General features: G+C 38.2%; 1 protein-coding gene across 4 annotated transcripts in view; it reads left to right on the forward strand.

The window, feature by feature from the left end:
• LOC101392552 (dystrophin) overlaps positions 1-20,188 on the forward strand; it is a 760,070-nt gene that overhangs the window by 238,515 nt on the left and 501,367 nt on the right. For all 4 annotated transcript variants that reach the window (XM_004435057.3, XM_087426760.1, XM_087426761.1 and 1 more), the window contains exon 9: positions 3,549-3,703. In XM_004435057.3, coding sequence (XP_004435114.2) covers positions 3,549-3,703 — 155 coding nt within the window. The remainder of the gene's footprint in view (positions 1-3,548; positions 3,704-20,188) is intronic.

Consider the following 20,188-nt stretch of genomic DNA (forward strand, 5'->3'; position numbering starts at 1 on the left):
GGAAAGATATGGCTTGTGCATTTTTGCCTTTCAAGCATTAAAATATATCAAAAAAGCTCTGGTTTGAAGTCAAGCCTCACTCTTTTACTACCTTTTTACTATGAAGTCTCTAATTTAACTTTAGCTTGCTATTTCCTTTAAGATTTTGGGAAATTTTAGCATACTTTTCAATTTATACTTTTAGGCATTTTTTGTGATCTATAGATTAGAACCAAAGAGTGTATCCTCTTACATCTAGACTTTTCAAATAGGAACCCATGAATGAGGGGTGGCTTCCAAGGTTATTTATCTTTCTTAGATAAAATAAATGATTTTAATCATATTTATTAAAATTTTAGTGTATATTTTATATTCCTAAATGTATACATATATGCTCTGATTTTGCTTCATAGTAAGTATTTCTTTAATAATTGTATCCTTCCTAAAAGGGAATTACCTTGGGGGGCCAGCCTGTGGCATAGTGGTTAAGTTCACATGCTCAACTTCAGCAGCCTGGGGTTTGCAGGTTTAGATCTCAGGCGCAGACCTACACACTGCTCATCAAGCCAAGCCATGCTGTGATGGCGTCCCACATACAAAATAGAGGAAGAGTGGCACAGGTGTTACTTAGGGACAATCTTCCTCAAGCAAAAAGAGGAAGATTGGCAACAGGTGTTAGCTCAGAGCCAATCTTTCTCACCAAAAAAAAAAAAAAAAAAAAAAAGGAATTACCTTGGGAAAAGGTAACCAAGTTTTTGGTCTCAGTTTTTTGGATTCTTATGCTACCAATTAGAGAATTAATAGATGATAAATAATAAAGTCTTCTTTTAAAATGCAAGTACCATCCTCTGGATAATTAGCGCCAATTGGTTTTTCATATCTTAGTATACATTACTTTTAACACTGTAGATTTGGCTTAAGTGAGGAGGGAAGGAAAGGAGAGGTAATTTTGTACCCTAGGAAATTTCTAGAAAGGGAAAGCCTTTAGGGTGTACATTTCACCTCAGAAAGGCTTTTGAATAGTGTGAGGATCTGAAAAGTAGAAAATAGGAGCTTCAGGGCTTGATAAAAGGAGTATATAAGAAAAGGCAGGCATTCTACAAGGATAAATTGTAATTGCTTTGTAGCACAGCAATGATACTTTGTACCTTTAAAAATTCTCTCTCTTTTTGTTTTCATAGAAAAAGTTAGTGAGTTGGCTTTAGCTGCTTGGTACTAGTTTGGTTATCTGAGTCTGTTTGCCATATGCAATAAATGCAATTATTTCATTTGATTCTAGAATAGGATGTTCTAGTTAATGCCAGATTATATACAGATTATACATTTTCAAGGAACAGGAGTCCACTCAAACATACTGAAACTGTGCTAAAAATACTAGTGTTTGATTTTCATTATACAAACATCATTCTAACATAAAAGAACAAATATTAAAACAAAAATGATTGCTCTTTTCAGAAACATCAATTATTTTCAATTTCCACTGTTTCCCTTCTACTTCATGGCTATGTATTCTTACAGATTTAAGAAATACAGAGTAGACAGAAATTGTGTTCTGTTTTTTTACTTATGCTTTCCGTGCACATTTATTGCATATTAGACCATTGGGTTGATGTATTATGTTATTTTAATGTCCTCTCATTAAACATTGAAATTGTTTCTCATTTTTTACTGTCTTAGTTAATGAAGATCTTTATTCCTATAATCTATTTCTCTTCTTTTAAATATTTTATTAGAACAAAATACCGAAAGCAAGATTACAGGGTCAATGGGAGTAAGCCTTTGTGTGTCACTTGCTATCTATTTACAAATTGTCCCGATAGATAACTGTTCCCGGCAGTAGTACATGAATGTGCTAATTTTACCACAGTCTTTCCAGCTTTGGATTTCACTTTCTATTAATTTAATTGGTGTCAAATTGTACCATCTTGGCTTAATACTCTATTTTTTTATTTTTTTAATTTTATTTATTTATTTATTTATTTTTCCCCCCAAAGCCCCAGTAGATAGTTGTATGTCATAGTTGCACATCCTTCTAGTTGCTGTATGTGGGACGCGGCCTCAGCATGGCCGAAGAAGCGGTGCGTCAGTGCACGCCCGGGATCCGAACCCGGGCCACCAGCAGCAGAGCGCGCACACTTAACCACTAAGCCACCGGGCCAGCCCTATTTTTTTATTTTTGAAAGTTAATTTTTTTCTTGTTTTCTAAAAACTTTTTATTCTTTCTCTGGTTTGAATTGCCTGTTCCTGTTCCTTTGTCCGTTTATCAATGGCTTAACCCACTATGTTGAACTTGATATAATGATCTTAACAATTTAATATTATGTTAATGCTTAGAGGCCTCCTCCATGAACTTACAGCAATGCTTAATAGAAACTTTGGGGGGCCGGCTCCGTGGCGTAGCAGTTAAGTGCGCGCGCTCCTCTGCTGGCAGCCTGGGTTCGGATCCTGGGCGCGCACCGATGCACCGCTTGTCAGGCCATGTTTTGGTGGCGTCCCACATAAAGTGGAGGAAGATGGGCACGGATGTTAGCTCAGGGCCAGTCTTCCTCAGTAAAAGGAGGAGGATTGGCATGGATGTTAGCTCAGGGCTGATCTTCCTCACAAAGAAAAAATAATAAAAAAAAAAAAAAGAAATTTTGGGTCAATATACTTCTAGATAAACCTATCATTGGTTTATTTCTTTCTTTGATATATGGTATTTCAAATGATGCAATACAATTTGATAATATTCAGTTGCCAAAGACAAACAAAGAAGAAAACATAGGTCATTTGGTTTAGGAGGATTCTTATAGTTGAAATTTTATTCTAATTTTAAAGTAGGATGTTTTTCCCCCCCTTTTTCTCCCCAAAGCCCCAGTAGCTAGTTGTATGTCATAGTTGCACATCCTTCTAGTTGCTGTATGTGGGATGCGGCCTCAGCATGGCCCGACAAGCGGTGCATGGGTGCGTACGCAGGATCCGAACCCAGGCCGCCAGCAGTGGAGTGCGTGCACTCAACCGCTAAGCCATGGGGCCGCCCCTAAAGTAGGATGTTTTTTGAAGTACTGTTAATAAACTGATCCTTCAAAAAATTCATAACTGGAATAACAGCACTGTTCTTTTGATGTTCAATATTTTCTGTATGCAGCTTTAGTTAAATGCCAGTAGATGGCACTAATTACATAAACAATTCAACAAGTTAATGAAGAGGGAAAGAAGTATATGAAATATATTTTTCTGTTCAAATTTTGGTATTTGTCACATACTCCACAATTATATGGGAGCTTATTTTTATAGTTTTCTCCCATGATAAAATAATTAAGTCCAGTTTGTTTCCAATTAATTGCTACTAAATTGAAATATCTGATACTGGTTATTGCTCAAGATGCAGCATTTGAAAAGTTTTGTCATAAAGAGTGAGTTAGCTTATACTGTCATGACTGACTAAATCACATGGTAGATTAAAAGCAATCATGTAGACATGTTCTGACCTGAGGATTCAGAAGCTATTTATGAAGAATTTTAAGAAATTCCAACTAAAGATTTCAGAGAAAACTGACATTCATTCTCTTTCCCATACACATCTACAGCAATTGGCCAAAGACCTCCGCCAGTGGCAGATAAATGTAGATGTGACAAATGACTTGGCACTGAAACTTCTCCGGGATTATTCTGCAGATGATACCAGAAAAGTACACATGATAACAGAGAACATCAATGCCTCTTGGGCAAGCATTCAGAAAAGGTACGAACTACATTATTTCTAAAACTATTGTTGGCTATAATGATGGGGTGGTGACACTGGGTGGACGATGCACATTTGTTTTCCCAATCTTGCTAAACCGGGGCTTGGGAGGATCCAAGATGGCAAATGCCAACTAAACACACAGGTTTGCCTAAGTCCTCTTGCTTTAAAGATTAGGAATCCGAAGACTGGTAAAATCAAATGATTTGCCCACAATCACAAAGGTAGTGACATAACTAAGAGATTAGACAAAAACAAAATGCTGACTTGTAGCTAGAAAAGCCATTTATCAGTCTGCTTTGAGAGCTCTGTCCAAAGAAATATTGTTCTGTTCCAACATGGCACATGCGGAGACACTACCTAATCAGACTAGGTCTTGTCTCCTTATTGTCCACTCTCTTAACCCCTGTGTTTTTCTTTCATTAGCATTTATCCTAATTATAAATAAAAACATGGATTATGTAACTAATTGTTTAACGTTTGTCTTTCACATTAGTCTAAACTCCCTGAGGACAGAGACTGTCTTTCTTATTTGACACGTCCTAAGGTCCTGAGCTAGGTGATATAATAGGGAGCTGGTAAATATTTGTTGGAAGATGACTCTTTTTGTGTAATGTTGGGTTACCTTGTTTATGCTATGGTAAGTTAAGGATTATTGGGTACTCATTTTTAGTTCTGTCAGAAAATAGGGGCAAGTGATGTAGAAGACCACAGTGAAAGGTAAATGAGTTCCAGAAGATGACATGAATTACTGAAGAAGTCAGTTAGGTGGCCTTTATTAAGAAGAAAAGGCCACCATCAAGAAAAAAAAAAGAACAGATTTTGAACTAAGAGCAGAAACTCTTAGGAGTAATGAGCTATTGATATGTGAAAATTGAGAGAGCACGTAAATTTTGAAATCAGGTTAGAGACTGAGGAGTGAAAACTCCTGTGAAACTAGATTTAGGCTGGTGAGCCTGAGGGAATAGAGCAGCTCTAGTCCTGAATTCTAGACAATGGGTGTGCAGATGACCATGGAAAAGAAGAAGATTCCCCCTGAAGTTGAGAAGTTATATTTGGGGCCCTATCAAAAGAACCCTGCTGGAGAGAGGACGAGCTTGAATAGGGGAATGATAATTGGAAAAAATTCTCAGAGTTACTGCCTCCTCTTAATGGCAAGGTTTGGACTTTCTGCTCCAAATACAGATCTGGTATCTGTTCGTTCAGTTAAACAGGGGCAGATTAGGTTGGGGAAGACTTATTCATATGCAATCGATAGGTATCAGAGAGTCAATAGTTAGATCTCAATGGGAAATACTTGCTTCTCAGAGAGAAGCCTCTTTAGGAAAGCAGATTAAGAACAGAAATTAATTTGGTGAGTTTAGGGAATGTAAGCTAAGAAGGGGCCCAAAAGAAAGGTTGTTCATGGTACAAAACTAGGGCTTCAAGGCAGGTCTGTGCCATCTAGGCCAGTCTTTCTGGCAGTCCCTTCTCTCCACATTCTTATGCTCCTTGAATCTCCAAGCAGCTCTCTCTGTTCTTTTGATCACTTTCTTAAAGTCTTTGGATTCTTCAGAGGAGGGGCTTCTAGTTTATATTTTTTGACTTGGTCCCTAAAAAGCTACCACCTAGGGAAGGTATATAGTTATTTCTCCAGTGGATAAAGTAAAATAGAATGGTAGAAGTCAAATTACACTTTTTGCTGGCCCATACAGAATCTGCAATTCATCAAGCTAATTCTGATTCATGCCTCTAAATTTCTTCCCTGTTCCTTTCTGACATATACTCTGCGAAAATTCATCCACTTGTGTAGTTTCAGTCTGCTGATGACTATCCATTTATACCATTTGCAGCTGAGAATGGTCTTTTGACTGCATATCCTACTGATTTCTTTCCATTTTAATGTCACTCAGGAGCTTCAAACTGAATAGGCCCAAAGCTGAACTCATCTTTGCTCTCTTTTAACTTCTTTCTCCAAATACAATCTACTTCTCTTCCTATGTTCCCTCTCCAGTGAACATTACCACAACACATTCAGTTGTCCAAATCAGAAAGTCATGCTCTACAGCCCCAATAGCTAAGCTATCACAGAGCTATTTACTCCCTAAATAACTTTCAAATCCAGTCACTTCTCTTCATCTTTACCTACTCTTTGACTGCCATGTTTTGCCTGAATGACTACATCATTCGCCTAACTGGCTTCCCCCTTATAGTCTTCCTCCTTCCCTTCCATTCTCTACATAGAATGCAGGATGGTCTTTCTTTTTTTTTAAAGATTTTACTTATTTATTTTTTCCCCCAAAGCCCCAGTAGATAGTTGTCTGTCATAGCTGCACATCCTTCTAGTTGCTGCATGTGGGACGCGGCCTCAGCATGGCCGGAGAAGCGGTGCGTCAGTGCGCGCCCGGGATCCGAACCCGGGCTGCCAGCAGCGGAGCGCGCTCACTCAACCGCTAAGCCACGGGGCCGGCCCCAGGATGGTCTTTCTAAATACAGTATATTCATGTAGCTCACCCTCTTTCCACTTTTAAAACCTTTTTAGATGCTGATGTTGACTCAGTGGCTCAGCAATGTCAGCCCTGAAGTCTCCATGTTCTTCTTGGCATTTCCCTCAACATGTGCATTCTAACAGGAAGAAGAAGGGGAAGGGGCAGTGCTTGTATCAGGAAAGCAATGGCTTTCCCAGGAACTTTAGGGCCAGAACTATGTCATAAAACCACCTCTAGTGCCTAGGGATTAGGGTTGAGCCAGCCAATGGAGAACGTTTGCCATAAAGGGCGTGGGAAGAATAAACTGATAAACCGGCAGGCTGTAGCTGGACAGCATCAAGTTCCCTGGAGAGATACCCAGTCACTTCTTTGAGTAAACACAGTATATTCATGTAGCTCATATATTCATGTATAGTGTATATTCATACAGTATGTTCACATAGGATTGTAATAACAATGGGCCATTTGGGCTTGATGGTCTGGTCAGTGTGGGAGGTCATGAGGAGAGCTGGATGCTCCGTTGGCTAATGATAGCTTTATATTAGAAGTTCACATTCTGTGTATGCTCTGTGTGTCAACTGCACGGATTAAACCGTATTCCACTTGGCTACAGCTTCTCTTATTTGACATTCTTATGGATCTTATGCTAGATAAATAAAGAACAAGAAAACTCTTTGTGTGATCTTTTACATTTTGACCTTTTTATCCAATATCTTGCCCAGCTAAACCTAGAAGTGAAGTAACATCATCATCATCCTCTAGATTTCTGCTGTCCAGTAGGGTAGCCACTAGCCATAGGTGCTTATTTAAATGTAAATTAATTATAATTGAATAAAATTTAAAATTCATTTCCTCCATCTCACCAGCCACCTTTCAAGTGCTCAAGAGCCACATGTAACCGGTGGCTTCCCTATCGGACAATGTAAAGTAGAACATTTCCATCATCACAGAAAATTTATTGATAGTCCTGCTCTAGATCATTGTCTGCGTTCACCTAAGCAGTGTAGGGTACATTTACAACAATTACATACTATATTATGTCTAAAAGGGTTTTTGCCAAATTTTATAAATAAAAAGTGTTTCCTTTACAAAGTAGTTCACATTTTTCCATTTCCTCGTTTCTACCTTATTTCTTTTATTTGTCCATTTTCTGAAGTTGATGTTCAAAGTCCCAAAAACTACAACTATCACAGAATATAAACACTTTTACTTTTGTTGTTAATTCTGTAAACAATTTTAAAAGGAGAGATTGTTAATATTGATATTTGGGTTATGGAGAAAAAGTATCTCATATCTTTGAAAAATGTCTGTAACCAAGACTTTTTAGCTAGAAGTCACTCTGTTGAAATTATTCGGATTACATCATTTCTCACAGTTCAGATTTTACTACCAAACACTAATGTATTGCCTGCACTGAAACTTTCAATCATATAGATAAATATATGCAAAAATTTTATACATTTGGAAGCCTATTGAAAGCAACAAAATCTTCAATTCAGTTTTAAATTGTTGAAGGTTAAAGAACATGTAAAAAAAAATAACTTGGGAAAACTTTACTTTGATATTATACACTGGCAGGCTGTAGTTGCAAGACAATCAAAAACACAAGTAAACTAATTTTATTTTGTATTTTAGTGTTCAATTTAAGTTTATTAATAGGTCAGAGGAATCTTCAAATTCTATGCTAGCTTTGATAGGACCTTTATTTACCATTTTATATAGATAAATATAAATAGCCATGTGTCCCTAAAAGGAATTAATCTACCATTCTTGAATAAAAGGCTACTTTTCAACTAAATTCTGTAGGTTAACCATTCAGATCAGAATGTATATCATCATTGTGACCCATGTAGGAAAATATTTTGTTTTCCTGATCATATTCCTTATAGAGTCCATGTTAGCATATAAAGCCAGAAATATGGGCCTCTGCAAGTTCATTTCTTTCTCTTCAATCTCTGTGAATAGATATGAATTGGTGAATAAGATAATATTAGATATGATATTACAAATTATTGTGAGAAGCCTCTAAGGATTAGATTTCAAGGACTGCCATCTGGCTGATGACTTTATGATGAGACTGTCATGAGATTTCATTTCCTTATTTCTATTCCAGGATCACTCTTTAAACAAGACATGAGCATTAACTCTGAATTGTCTGTCTCTAGCTATATGAGGGCTTCTACTACTACCATTCAGCAAGGAGCAAACTCATCAAGTAGAGGGACTGGTCCTGGTATCAGAGGGTTCAACATGGCTGGAAGTTCCTCACAAAAGCTCCCAGATACCTGAAAAATCTCTGTAGGTTCTAAGAAAGATTTAGCATGTATGTGTGGACATGCACATATGCGTATATGCATATGCATGTACATACATGCAAATACACTATTCCTTAAAATAATATTTCAGTATTCTCCTGTCTTCTCTAATAATACATTTCAAATTTTCATAATCACGATTAATAGTTGACAAACTAAAAATTTATCATCTGTGTTCTCCATCTTTGGCAACCATAAAGCACTTGTAAGTCATTCCTTGCATCTCTATTCTCAGGTCCTTTCTCTTTTTCACTTTAAAGAAACAAGAAAAGGGAGAAAAACTATTGAGCTCTATTATGTGTGCAGAAAGAGCTACTCTAGCTGGACGCTGGATCTCTTTCACATTCTCCAACATATTCTTTTAGTAATTGTTCTACTTTCTTTCTCTGGGATCTTCAATTTCTTCTTCCTGTTTCTCCCCTTCAGCCAACCATCATGCTCAAGTCTCCCTCATCCTAAAAGAACTTTTTGAGGATACCATCTTTTCTACCAGCTGTGCTTGTTTTCCCTTACCATCAAATTTTTGGAAGCAGTGATTGACATTCCTGTTTCCTATTCTTCAGTTCCTGGTTATGCTTTGACCCACTCCAATTTGGCTTCCCCAGCACCACCATTTACTGAAAACAAGGGCTCATTAAGTTGCCAATGACTGTTATAATAGTGAATTGCCCTATTTTTATTTATCCATCTACTTGAATTCATTTTAAAGTTGGTCCTATTTGTCAACTCTATTAGTTGAAATTTTCCCTTCCTTGATTTCCAGAACTGTATTATCTTGCAATTATCCTATTTTCTATTCATATAATAAGTGTGAAGTGCTTGGCACAATGCTTGGCACATAGTAAGAGCAAAGTAAATGTCATCTGTCATAAACATCATAAGAATTCATTCACTTGCTCCATGAATATTTTGCTGCTAGGTATGTGCTAGGTAGGCTTACTGCCTGGTACCAGGTATATAGCAGTGAAAATCCCTACCCACATGAAGCTTATATTCTGGGAAGGAGAAGGTGGGAGACAGACATTAAAAAATAAAAAAGTTAAATATATGGTATATAAGATTGTGATAAGTGCAATGTGGAAACATAAAGAAGGAAAGGAGTTGAGAAGGTGTGTATGTTGTGGAAGAGAAGTGCTGTTATTTAAATATGGTGGTGAAGAAAGTTCTCATGGAAGGGGTGGCATTTAAACAAAAGCTAAATGACCTGGGGATGTGAGCCATGTGGAAAATTGGAAGAAAAATAGTCTGGGAGTGTCCTAATAAGTGGAAATGCCCTGAGGCAGGAGTATGCTTGGCATGTCAGAGGAACCTTAAGGAGACCGGTGACAGGAAAGGTCAAGTAAGCAGAAGTGTAGTAGACAAGGGGTTCAGAGAGGTAAGAGGAATCTGATTACATTGGGCCTTATAGGCCCCTCTAAGGACTTTGACTCTTACTCAAAATAAGGGTTTTGAGCAGAGGAATGGCATGTTTTGACTTATCTGGCCTCTCTATTATAATAGACCAAAGAGAAGTAGTGAAATCATTAGGAAACTGTTGTCATAATACAGTTGAGAGATGACTGTGGTTTACACCAGAATAAGAGAGGTGAATGTGGTAAGAAGTGGTTGGATGCTACTATATCTTGAGGACAGAGCCCAAAAGGTTTTTTTTTTTTTTTTTTTTTAATTTTTTTTATTTTTATTTTTCCCCCAAAGCCCCAGTAGATAGCTGTAAGTCATAGTTGCACATCCTTCTAGTTGCTGTATGTGGGACGCGGCCTCAGCATGGCCGGAGAAGCGGTGCCTCAGTGCGCGCCCAGGATCCGAACCCGGGCCGCCAGCAGCGGAGCACGCGCACTTAACCTCTATGCTACGGGGCCGGCCCGTCCCAAAAGGTTTTATAAGAGATTGAATTTAGGTGTGAAAGAAAGAGAGGAGTCAAGGAAGACCACAGAGCTTTTAGCTTGAGCAAATGGAAGATGGGGTACTCATTTACCCAGATGGGGAAGGCTCCAAAAGCAACATATTTTAGGAAGAAGATGTGAACATGTTACTTTTGAAATGCCTATTATGCATCCAGGTGGAGATGTGGAGTAGATAGCTGGATATAAAACCTTAAATTCTGGGGAATAGTAGTGACTTGAGATACAAATTTGGGAGTTGTAGCAATAATCAATATAGGCTCTCTTTGCTCTGTAGCCCTTAAATGTGTGTGTGTGTGTGTGTGTGTGTGTGTGAGGAAGATCAGCCCTGAGCTAACATCCACGCCAATCCTCCTCTTTTTGCTGAGGGAGACTGGCCCTGGGCTAACCTCTGTGCCCATCTGCCTCCACTTTATATGGGACGCCGCCACAGCATGGCCTGACAAGCCGTCCATTGGTGCGCGCCCGGGATCCGAACCCGGGCCGCCAACAGCGAAGCGCACACACTTAACCGCTATGCCACGGGGCCGGCCCCTGTAGCCCTTAAATGTTGATGTTCCATTCTTAATTATTTCTTTCTCTATACACATTTTGAGTACCTTTGTCTGTTGGCTTCAATTACCATTAAGACTCCTCAGGTTTTATTTTCATCTTACATCTTTCTCCTAATCTCCAGAACTGTACTTACAGCCACCTACCATACATCTCCATCTGCACATCCTACAGGCTCTAAAAGGTCTAAAGTAGAAGGCGTTAGCTGCCCCTAAAACAATGCTAGATTTCCTGTGTTTTCAGGGTAGTTTAATTGCTTAACTTAATTGTCTCTAAAACTGGAAACCTAAAAATTACCTTCAACCTTTCTCTTCCTCTCTCTTCTCTACTCTACTGACACATGTATTAATTGGCTTCTAAATTGTGAATTCTACTTCAAAAATTGCTCTAGAAACTATTCCCTTTTCTTCATCCGTATTGCCACCTCATCCTAAAGGCTTCTCTATATTTGGCTGGGAGATTGTGACCACCTTTGCTCTGTGCTCCTAGCCATTGAATCTCTACACTCATTTGCCCTTCACGCTGGCCCCAGAGTTATTTTCCCTAAAACTAATATTCTGGTTTCCCTTTGCTCCCAGCACTCTTTTTTTTTCCCTCCTGAGACCTCATGGATGATATTTACATATGTGATATACTCCCAAAAGCATACCCAAATTTTTCTGAAAATAAAAATAAAGAAAGAAAGAAAGAAACTTGATTTTGTTTTCACGGAAGAAAAGCAAATAGTATCACAAATTTTTTGCTCATTTGTCAGTTTTTTTATTTAGCAGAGGGACAGGCACGTGAACTTCATAAAAGGGTCTTATGCTCTATCCACAAATGCTGTTCTTTCTCAAAACATTTTTGGTATTCCTTTTCTAGAACTACCTGGGAACTATTTTATGATCATCGGAAGACTGTTACATTATTGTATAGCCACACCTTGTGTTTGCTTAATAATTGTACTCAATAATTGTTTGTGAATTGAATGAAACAATCAGATGTTGGGCACTAAATGGCTTTGGATTATTTCCAAAAAATTGAAGGATGGAGATTTGCTGCTGCCCTTGAAGCTATGTAAAGAGTGTGATATGATGCTAACAGGACATTTGTTTAAAATACAACCTCTTCTTAAGTAGGGGACTGCTGATGATATATTTGTAGCATGTTAATAGTCATAAATATTAAAGCTACAAGTGACCCTAAAGCCACCAGCTCAAACTTCTCAATTTGGAGTAGCTTATATTTAAACCCTCTCGTGCAAAATATAACTTCTAGTCCATCTTAAGGACTAAAATGATTTGGTACATTGAAAAATCCAATCGGTTAGCAACTGCTTTAGGTGCGCTTCTTTCGGCAGTATGAGGAAGTTTCTTTTGGCTCTTCAAGAGAGCGTTGTATATATAATTATAAAGCACTCCTGTTTTTATACTGCTGAGACCCAGTCTTCCCAGCTGATTATGAAGCGTAAGAATTCTTGCCGTCTTGCAATAGGATAATATAATACCTGTAACGCGAAACCTTGGGGCTCTGGACCCGGGAGTGTCATGATCCACACGGATCTAAAAGGTTCATGGTAGTAACTGCCTGCTTCACTTTATGTCATCTCTTTTAAAGTAATTAGAATGTTTCTAGCTTGCAGGGATTACACGCAAAGGGAGACATTTGGAACCGTATCATTGGTGATTTACTGGTGTGGAAAATTACCTGGTGATGTAGCCAAGTAGCCATTTTCATTCTAACCGAGTCCTATAGTTCCTAAACCAAGCCCCACTAGCACACCAAAATACATGCTTGGAAATGCCCCTACGTGCAATTTACCCATGAAAAGACTCTAAAATTAAAGAAAACTTATAACTGTTTCCTAAATGAAAATTATGGGACACGAACAGACCTTTTTTTCTTCATTCATAACTTTAATATTACAGTGTCTAAAATTAAGAGAAAGTTAGCAACAGCCTCCCTTATATTACTTTTCAATTATATTTATATTTTTCATTTTCTTTGCATCACTATCACTCTCAAAAATCTTTAAAATATTCAGTCAAATATATAAATTAGCAGTTTATTTTTAGAAAGTTGAGTTATTTTGATAAATGGATATAATCATCATTTGACTTATAATTTTCTCTCTCCAATTCTAACAGTCATCTAGTTTGGGGATCTTCTAGCTTTATTCAATTTATAAATAATTTATAATAAAAGGATTTATTTTCTTTCTATAAACCATTAATTCAAATGCATTCTTGATATTAAAGAATTATGTAGGACATAAAGGTATTAGTGAGTTTTGTGAAATTTAATCTTTTCAATTTCCACCCAAAAAGGGGGGCATCATTTAAACAGTTCTAGGTGGTGGTCAACAGCAGCTCTTTCTGCAGCCCCCTTTCACCGGTTGGGAAACCTGATACCACTCCTGGCTAATTGAAGCAGAGAGCCTGGCTCAGGTCCTTTATCTGATGTGGTACATTTTTGGATTCTTGAGGCCAGCAGAATCTGAACTCCTGGTAGCCACTTCCCATCCCAGAGCCCAACAGCCCCCTGTGTTCAACCCTCCACACTACTTTGTGTTTCTGTGCCATTTCTGACCCACAGAGCTGTTTCTCTTGTTTCTGAGCCCCGATTGTGCCTTTTTGGTTTTCTGTTTTAATATTTTACCTACCATTGTTCTGTGTTTGGAAGTTTCTTCTATATTTCGAAATAATTTTTCCCTGATATAAAGTGACATTTACTTAGTGTAGAAAATTTTTAAATTTAGAAATAATCACCCTTACCATTTTTTCATATTTCCTCTCATATTTTTGTAAGTATATTTTTACCTATATTTATTTTACTTGCTCCCAATTTGTTAATAATTGAAAGCATTTTCAGATACTTTTTTTCCTTTTAAAAATCCCTACTACATTTTATTAGGGAGGTAGTGTGCAGGTACCATATTTTCAAGAAAAAAATGTGAAGGGAAATACTTCCTTGAAGTACATGGTGACTTACTAAATAGCCAGAAACAAAAGCAATACACTCATGCCTCCAGCCAATGTCTTTTGCTCTGCCCATTCTACCCAGCATCAGTATTCACCCAAAGAGATGAAAACTATTTAAATTAGCTGGGAAATCAATTCCCTATTCAAAGCATTGGTTGTGTGTCTTAAATATCTTCTAATATTCAGCTTTGTAGCTAGCTTCATCAAATCCCTACTATGACAGTCATTACGTCACTCTGTGTCCAGTCAGTATCCTCATGCCACAGAGCATTTAAAGCAAGTCAGATAGACCTAATCCAAGCACCTTGGAAGATTATGACCTACATTGCATAGACTTATGGCTACTCATACAATTCCTGAGGAGTTGTGTTTGTCTTCTATATTGCAAGTATTTTAGCTACCCAGTGAAATTGAGTTAGCTATTAAACATCAACTTGGGGCCAGCCCCGTGGCGTAGCAGTTAAGTGCACGTGCTCCGCTGCTGGCGACCCGGGTTCGGATCCCGGGCAGGCACCGATGCACCGCTTGTCAGGCCATGCTGTGGCAGTGTCCCATATAGAGTAGAGGAAGATGGGGCACGGATGTTAGCCCAGGGCCAGTCTTTCTCAGCAAAAAGAGGAGGATTGGCATGTATGTTAGCTCAGGGCTGATCTTCCTCACAAAAAAATAAAATAAATAAAGTGAATTAATACTAGTATTTAAAAAAAAAATCAACTTGATCACAACCTCTTTTTAAAAATATTTAAGTGAAACAAACCTTCCCTAAAAATGACCAAACACAGATTTCATCCTGAGACAAATTAGGTGAATAATAATCAGGAACTCATAAGGATTATTTATGATTTTTATGGGTTTTTTGGTAGTGAGATGTGATTTATTAATATATGTAAGTAGTGCTTAAGTAGCCTATTAAAGTAGAAATGCTAAAAGAGCATTATTCTTTTTAGCTGTGAGTATAGCTATTGACTTCTACTTACACAGAACTGATGTTCCAAACCAAAATCTGGGACTTTGAGGCCTGTGTTCCCTTCATTGATTTTTAATGGATACATATCAACTTGGAAGGAGGTTCTGGCAGCTTTTCACAGTAATCTAATCTCAGCTCTGTCCTCGCCAATATTTTCATCAGTGACTTGGATGGAGACGGAGATAGCATTCTTATCAAATTTGCCAATGACACAAAGCAGGGAGAAATAGCAAATACAGTAGACAAGACTATTAGGAGCCAAAAAGATTTCAACAAATTGTGGTGGTAGGCTGAATATTGAAAGATGAAATGTAAATAAAAGGTGCTACACTTGGTTTAAAAGAAAAGTAAAATGAAAACAAAATCCAACTGACTTAGACTGGGCTCCTTGAAAACAGGGAGAAGAAAACTCCCTAAGATGGAGAGTTGTGCGCAATAGGTTTGTTGAAGCATGTTTCCATGAGATACATGTATAAGGATGTCAGAGAGGTAGGACTGGGCAGAGAGAAAGCTAATATGTGGTGAATCTGAGGCCTGAGCAGATTCTAAGGGGAGCTATGGAACTTGCAGGACCCTTCAGAGACATCCTAAATTGAGGCAAGGGGACTAGGCCTTTGTACTCCAGTCTCAGCCAGTTAATGGTTCTGGGTCACCCGGTAGGAGAGGGCAACCTTAGATAAAACAATTACCTACAGCTGAGGACAATTTCCAGTGGGAGAGGCAGCTGTGAGCTGTTGGCAGCCAATATTCCCACCAGCTAGGGGGTCTTGGCAGGCCATCAATGTATATACGACCCCACTGTTCTTAAAGTGTGGTCCTTGGACTGGTAGCATTGGCATCACCTGTGAGCTTGCTAGATATTCAAATGTGTGGGTCCTACCCCCAACCTACTAAGTCAGAGTCTCTGGGGAGGGGGCCCAGAAAACTTTGAACAAGGTTTCTAGTCTCCAAGTTATTACTATGCATATTAAAATTTGAGAACCACTGCACCACGCCAACCAAAAACATTCAGAATGGGGAGATAAAATAGGAGTTTCAGTGACATTAATTTCACTTTTACTCTCTCATTCTCACACACACCACATTAGAGCAATGGAAAAGGAAAGCTAAGGAGATATTAAGCTGGATACATTCGAGCATGTAATCTAGTCCTAAGAACTTATGTTTCAGCTTAGCAGAGAGAGGGATTTGTGATAAAGCTGTTCAAAGACAGAACAGGCTACGGTGTAAGGTTGTAAAAGTACTCAAGAACAGGTTAGGTAATGCCTTGGTATAATAATTTCAAGCACCAGGTGGATACATGACTTTAGCATCCTGATCCCCCTCATATACTTTTCTTCTAGAATATTTTTTTTTCCCAAATGAGGTACTGCCAGAATTAGTTCCATTGTATCTTAATAAATGTTAACTCAAGAAAGGATTCTATGGTCGAAAAAAAGTTTAGGTAATATTAGGTTAAGTCAAGGTAAACAAATTTCTGTAGGATTAATCAGACTTTTTATTGTAGTGTATGCATTATGAATAAACAGTATGTGTGTTTGGGAATGTGTGGGGAAAGGGATAGTCTATATAGTATGCATCTCTTCTATAACTCTGACCATGGAACCAAATTCTCAAGAAGAATCTTACAGGACACTTAGCATCTGGTTCAATAATCAGCACGCAGTAAGCATTTGTAAGAGAGATAGCATAGCATCTAGCCCAGACCACTGCATGGAGATCATTTCACTGGGAGTTGCCTGAATGGTACTCTCAAGTGTCATTAGCTCAACTTTTCACTTGGGTCTAAGTCTATATATCTGCCATGCTAATCAAGGGAAATTGTGTTATTCTACCTTTGACTCTACTCAGACATCTTTTCTATTATTCCATTGGTATTATTATTCTAACGTCATATTCTGTTAGAAGTTTGGGGACTTTTTCTGAGAATATTCATAGATAGACAGACAAGAGGGAGCGGGAGAGAAAGAGAAAGAAGAGGAGGATAAGAAGGAGGAAGACAACGATGATGATGACAATGAAAAAGATGACAGAGAGAAAGAGAGATTGATTCTCTGGCACACCATAGTTGACTCATACTGAATCTTTGTTTTCCTGAGATTTTCCACAATGAGAATGGAGTGGAAATCACAGAAATAATCTAGGATACCTTTAGTAAAAGAAGTCTCTATTTTAGCAAATAGCAATAAACAATAGAGTCTGTTATAATTGCTGGGATCTGCTAATATTTTTTTTTTCCTGAAACAAACTCCATTAACCTTCCTTGATACTCTATCCTCATCAACATTTTAATAGCATGGGAGTAACTCATAGTTTCCCCTACACACACAAAACATATAATCCACAACCTACTAATGATTACATTTAGCCTAATTGTTAGGTTGCTGCTGGTGACAGAAAAATTTATCCTGGCAGGTAGACAATTTTAGAAGCCCAGCCAAGCACTTGGTGTATGTGAATAAGCCTCCATATACTTCTCATGTAGAGTGGCCAACTGGCCAACCCATCTCACTTGGCAACCATTCCTGATGGGTAGACCCGGTCTGAAGTCAGGCCAGGGCTCTTTGCTAGAATAGTCTGGAGAACCAGAGTTGAAGCTCCAAATTCTAGCAGGATTTTGCAGACTCCTTAGCAAGCCAGTGGCTTGGGACTCCGTCTTGACTACAAGCCTTTAATTGATAGAGTAGGGCAGGGACTCCTTCTTGACTACAAGCCCTTAGTTAATAGGATAGGGCCACATGCTCAGGCTGAGTTCTGCTCTCTCGTCACGTATCAAGCAGGCGGACAGACAGCTTTATAATTTGCTGGCCTACGTTCCAAATGAATGTAACATTTTACACATCTGAGTTCAACTTTTTTGAATCCATGTTGCCAGTTTCAATATCAAAATATTTATAACTCAGATAAGGATATTGAGGCACAGAGAGAGTCTATGACTTTCCCAAGCTCAAAACTCCAGCTTTGTGGCAATTCTGACACAGAATCCTGTGTTTGAATAAGAAGAAAGTCTTCTTTTTCTTTTCCTTAGGTTTACATTGCAGCGTCATTTATATGCTGTTGGGTTCTCTAATTCTTTTTTTTTTTTTTTTTTTTTTTTGTGAGGGAGATCAGCCCTGAGCTAACATCCGTGCTAATCCTCCTCTTTTTTTTTTTGGTGAGGAAGACTGGCTCTGAGCTAACATCTATTGCCAATCCTCCTCCTTTTTTTCCCCAAAGCCCCCCAGTAGATAGTTGTACGTCATAGTTGTACATCCTTCTAGTTGCTGTATGTGGGACACGGCCTCAGCATTGCCAGAGAAGCAGTGCATCAGTGCGCACCCGGGATCCGAACCCGGGCCGCCAGTAGCGGAGCGCGCGCACTTAACCGCTAAGCCACCGGGCCAGCCCTCTAATTCTTTGAAAATTTTCTCAAGTAGGGTGATTTGTTACTTTTTAATATTTCAAATAGTTCTATTAACTCTTTTCTACCTTTGCAAGCATCATTAACGTGGCTGGCTCCAAGAGGGCTTCTAAGCAAGTATTTGCCATTCTTCCTGGAAAAGCAAGTTTTTCTCTCCATCTTCTTTATCTGTATTCCAAACTTCTGTCAAATTTTTCTTTTGAAAATGGGTTATCTGGTAGAGCCTTAGATGATTCTAACTTCAAAAGAAAAAGTCGGACGCAAACAGTGACAGTTGTACATGCCCTAGTGTGATTAATACGTCATTAAAGTGTCTAAGGTGAAAAGACTGATATTGTCATACATTTTCCATTTTCTAATTAATTGCTTTGGTAAAACTTAAGTGCTCACTCTTTGCCAGGTAGTGCAATAGGTATTGGGGATGGGCAACAAAATTCACCTTGTATATATGTTTATGAATCCATATGCTAGGAAAGTATAATGATAAACCTTTTTCTCTAAGAAGAGGCATAATATTCTATTAATATCAGCTTTTATTTCTTCCAACATATATTTGAAGAATTTTCAATACTGTTATAATGTAATGAGAGAATCTATAGAATTCTATATTTACTCACACTGTGTTGATGACCTAAGATTTTTTAAATGTATCCTTCGTAAGATGTGGTATATATACACAAAGGAATACTACTCAGCCATAAGAAACGATGAAATCCAGCCATTTGTGACAACATGGATAGACATTGAGAGTATTATGCTAAGCGAAATAAGTCAGAGGGAGAAAGTCAAATACCGTATGATCTCACTCATAAGCAGAAGATAAAAACAACAACAAACAAACACATAGAGACAGAGATTGGCTTGGTGGTTACCAGAGGGGAAGTGGGGAGGGAGGAGGACGAAAGGGACGATTAGGCACATGTGTGTGGTGATGGGTTGTAATTAGTATTTGGGTGGTGAACATGATGTAATCTATGCAGAAATAGAAGTATAATGATGTACACCTGAAATTTATACAATGTTATAAACCAATGTTACTGCAATTAAAAAAAGTGTAAAGTGGGCCGGCCCCATGGCTTAGCGGTTGAGTGTGCGCGCTCCACCGCTACTGGCGGCCCGGGTTTGGATCCCGGGCACGCACTGAGGCACCGCTTCTCTGGCCATGCTGAGGCCACGTCCCACATACAGCAACTAGGAGGATGTGCACCTATGACATACAACTATCTACTGGGGCTTTGAGGAAAAAAAAAAAAGTATAAAGAAAAATGTATCTTTCATAGAATTATTATTCCACATTTGCCTAATACTATTATTATATTATTTGAGTATATATTCCACTCACAAAACAAATATGCAGTTTTATTAGTTCTAACACCAAGGCTACACCAATACTTTTATTTTTATCACTTCATTTTTTCATAAAGGCTAAATTAATTACATCTATGTCCCATGTTGCAAGTTTTAAGAGCTACTTTAAAAATATATGCACCAGGAAAGACATGATCAGGAGGGGAAAATTATGATGTTTGTGTTTTCAAATGAGAAATCAGAAATGTACATGCCTATCAAAAACACTTGATTTTTATAGTGAGTATGATGAACTACTACTTTACCTAGAGAGAATGACTTTTTTTCTCCAAGAACTCAAACTGCTTAACAATAAACTAGTTATTGAACTTAGTCCTGGAATCTGGTTATATAATGGTACAAATGTTGTAAATAAGAAAGAGAAAAAGGAAAAAGTACAGTTTATCCCCAAATCACCTTTTTCTACCGACAGCATTTATTGAGGAAGGAAAGTGCGTGAGTGACATGCACAGTGGTCTCTAAGAGAGGTGGGGAGTAACAATAAATTCTGACCATGTTTTCTGTCCTTACAGCAGGGAAGTGAAAGAGCTGAGCTCAACTTTAGAAAGTTGCTT

The sequence above is a fragment of the Ceratotherium simum genome, chromosome X (assembly GCF_057802395.1).
Source record: "Ceratotherium simum simum isolate JZ-2026a chromosome X, ASM5780239v1, whole genome shotgun sequence".
NCBI classification, from domain to species: domain Eukaryota; kingdom Metazoa; phylum Chordata; class Mammalia; order Perissodactyla; family Rhinocerotidae; genus Ceratotherium; species Ceratotherium simum.